This window comes from Cariama cristata, unplaced genomic scaffold (assembly GCF_000690535.1).
Source record: "Cariama cristata isolate BGI_N322 unplaced genomic scaffold, ASM69053v1 scaffold10915, whole genome shotgun sequence".
NCBI lineage: Eukaryota > Metazoa > Chordata > Aves > Cariamiformes > Cariamidae > Cariama > Cariama cristata.
In genome coordinates this window covers 864-4606 of record NW_009616943.1, presented here as the reverse complement: position 1 = coordinate 4606, position 3743 = coordinate 864, and the positions used below count along the sequence as shown (strand labels likewise).

Here is a 3743-nt window from a genome sequence, read left to right as displayed (position 1 = left end):
GAGCGGCGCCATGGCTGCGGACTCGGAGGTGCTGCACTTCCAGTTCGAGCAGCAGGGGGATGCCGTGCTGCAGAAGATGAACCTCCTGCGGCAGCAGAACCTCTTCTGCGACGTCTCCATTTACATCAACGACACGGAGTTCCAGGGGCACAAGGTGATCTTCGCCGCCTGCTCCACCTTTATGAGGGATCAGTTTCTGCTCAATCAGTCGAAGCAGGTGCGGATCACCATCCTGCAGAGCGCCGAGGTGGGCAGAAAGCTGCTGCTGTCTTGTTACACGGGCGCTCTGGAAGTCAAAAAGAAGGAGCTGCTGAAATACCTCACCGCTGCAAGTTATCTCCAGATGGTTCACATTGTGGAGAAGTGTACCGAAGCTTTGTCGAAATACTTGGAAATCGACGCTTCCATGGAGAACGGTAATCAGGCTGCAGAGAGGTGTCATTCTTCGGACGCTGAACTGAGAAACAGGGATGAGGTTTTAGATAAAGATTGTGAAATAATTGAGATCTCTGAAGACAGCCCAGTGAATGTCGAGTATCCAGTGAAACAGGAGAAGGGGGACATCTCGCGGCCTGCAGTGCAGAGCTTGATCTCGGAAAGAAAGGACACAAAAACCCCAGAAATATCAACGGTTGAAATCGGATATAAGGATGATGAAATCTGTATCTTCAGAATGGATTCTATGAGTGTAGCGAATGTAGAAAATGATCATTTTCCTCAGCCTTGCACTTCCTCTAAAACAAATTTATATTTTCCAGAAACCCAGCACTCCTTGATAAATTCTACAGTTGAAAGCAGAAATATAGAAATGTCAGGAAATCACTTTCAGGCTTTTGTCAGTGACAATCCAGAAGGAACTTCTAGTCTGATGAATGGGTTCCAGAGCCTGGATGATTCTGGCAATTCATGGCGGCACCAGTGTCCGAAGTGTCCAAGGGGATTTCTCCATCTTGAGAACTATCTCAGACATCTAAAAATGCACAAACTCTTCTTGTGTTTGCAATGTGGCAAAACATTTACGCAAAAAAAGAATCTCAACAGACACATCCGGGGGCACATGGGTATCCGCCCCTTCCAGTGCATGGTGTGCTTGAAGACCTTCACTGCCAAAAGCACGCTTCAGGATCACCTGAATATACACAGTGGTGACAGGCCCTACAAGTGTCATTGTTGCGACATGGACTTCAAACACAAGTCTGCTCTTAAAAAGCATTTAACTTCTGTTCACGGAAGGAGTAGCAGTGAAAAACCAAACCTGAACACTATTACAAAAGTTAAAATAGACTACGATTAGTAGATGGGTGGTTGTGGAGCCAGGCTCCACAAAAAGCTCCTACCTAGTGAAATTCTAGATGAAATTCTAGATACAGATCGCCACGTAATAGAGAGAAGCACAAATATGTGACTAGTGATCAAAGACAGGCCTTGTGAGCAGCAAACTTGCCTGCTGCATTGAGGATGCTGTTGCTCTAAGTGCGAAAAAGGTGTTTACTAGTTGAAAGTAAGCTGCAAAATACAGGAAATTATTTTGTGCTTCTATTATTCTGGACACATTCTGATTTCCCCCCACCCAATTATGTTTTACACTCCCCTGTTTCAAGGGCAGGCATTGCCAATTTTCAAACTATTACTGATATTGCAATAAGCTGAAACCTAAGCCGTGATGTTCGTGGTCTGTAACGGCTAAGGAAAGGGGATGCTTGTATTTATTCACCAAGTCAGGAATTGTCACCCAATTCATGTATCATTTATGGTGGCATCATCTCCTTACTTGCCCAAACTACTAGACCCTTCAACAGAAAGGCGGCATGTTTTCATACTCAAGTCTGTGATATTTAAGAAAGAACACACAACAAACAAAAAATAATGAAGCTTTCAAATTGCCTCTTGCAAATACAGAATTGGGAAAAGAGAAAGAAACAAACAGTATTGCCTTGCAGTTCATTTTTAACTGGATAGTCTCATTAGGACTTGCTTTCAGTTTTATGAATGAGTTAGGAATTTTCCTAAACTTCTTTCTTCTGATCTTTTTTTTTCTGTCATACCACTGTTTTGCACCTGTATTTGACTAATTCCTGTTAAGTTAGTCCTGTTTGTTGAGTTGTAACATTTGCCTTCATTTTTTACAAATCTTACATAAACTAATGTGAAAAAAAAAGCTGTGTGCTGTTACGTAATAGCAGTTTCTATGTTAATTTTGAAAAACAATCCTTTATATCTTATTAGGAACAGCTTAGACATAGAGGTCTTCTCATACTCTAATTCTGTGATACAGTAAAACAGTAACTGTATGTGTTTGGATAGGTGTGTTTGTACTTTGTCAAAGGTCATTTCAGTTTCATCACAAGCATCAAAAGCCCCGTAATGCACAATCTTTATCCTGTACCTCTCTTTGACTGGTGTATGTTTCTTCCACTTAATGTGATATGAATAAAGAGTCAATTCAGTGGTTAATATGAGATATGGTACTTACATTAGATTCTCTCCAGTCAGCAAAAAGCAGTAGTTCTTAGTCCTGTCTGTATCATGAGGGTACACTTTCCTTCAGGTTTCAGAAGTGCAGTTATGAAGTTCTTGCTTTGAGTCCAGAAGTCTGGCCCATGTGCTCCATAACCTGGCTGTTTTTAAAATCCAAGACAATAGTTTTTAATGTCAGTTAACAGGTTTCGCTTACTTTCTATCCCTGTGTCTGTGAGTGCACCCGTCATTGTTTGGGGTTTTATTTATCAGCTACGTGAGGGGTTAGGTGTGTACAGTATCTACCGTGCAGTTTCCTGTTATTATCTGTAATAGGCATAGTCACCTGCGCCAGCGTTATTACTGTCTTCATCTCTTGGAAATTTCACTTGAAGAGTTTTTAAAAACTTGTTTCATGAGCGGTTTTTTTAAGCTCTTCATCTGATATTACTAACATGTAAAGTACATATTAGTTGCATTTCAGCCATGTTTGCAGGTCTCAGTTTGTACTAGGCCTTGTTACGGTACGCAGTGTATGTCTTCCTCAAAAAACATATAATCTGAATAGGCGAGTGGTGCATTCTGAAGCTGAGCACACCACTAGTGCCATAATCCTCCAAAAATTCACAAAAATGTCTGACTTTTACATAAACAGTTCACTTGTGAAGGACTCCATTGTGTTGGACCACTGGAAAGGGCATGCATGCCAAGTCCGCGTACCAGGGTGTCCCTATGAATAACGACAGAAATGACACCTCCTGACTGAGTAGCTAGTGTAACCATGAATTAAAATCACCTGTTTTATCCAGTACTTTAAGCGTAAGGCCAAACCTTTCACAATCTCTGATATTATTTCATATTAAAAGTTGATAATTTATTTTGGTGATTTTCAACTATAGTAATTGTCATGACAATTACTGTAGTTAAAAGGCTTGGGAGTCATTCATGGTGTGACCGCCTGACATTTTGCAAAGTAACTGCATTTTATAGCACTGTCTTCTGTTTGCATTCATTAGTCTGTCACTATTTACAGCCTTTGTGACCTTGTGATTAGTATTGTTTGCTTGGTTTTCACAGAATACCATTAATTTTTGGTTCCTAATTGCATAAAAATTAAGTCTGATTTTCAAAAGCATGCTAGTACCTGCACTTGCCCTTACTGTATTTACAGATGTTAACTTGGGTACATGTACAGGTTTGTATGTAGCTTTTCATTTGTGGCTACGGACTTAGTTACCTAAAATAAACTCCTTCATCCTTTGAAGAGGTCATAAAACAAGGAAAAA

At 40.6% G+C, this 3743-nt stretch overlaps 1 protein-coding gene across 1 annotated transcript; it reads left to right on the top strand.

Annotated features, from left to right (window-relative positions):
* The first annotated feature begins 10 nt into the window (after nt 1–10).
* Nucleotides 11–1294, top strand: ZBTB6 (zinc finger and BTB domain containing 6). Its single transcript, XM_009700338.1, has one exon. It carries the CDS (start codon nt 11–13, stop codon nt 1292–1294), a length of 1284 nt encoding a protein of 427 aa, XP_009698640.1.
* Nucleotides 1295–3743: the final 2449 nt, after the last annotated feature.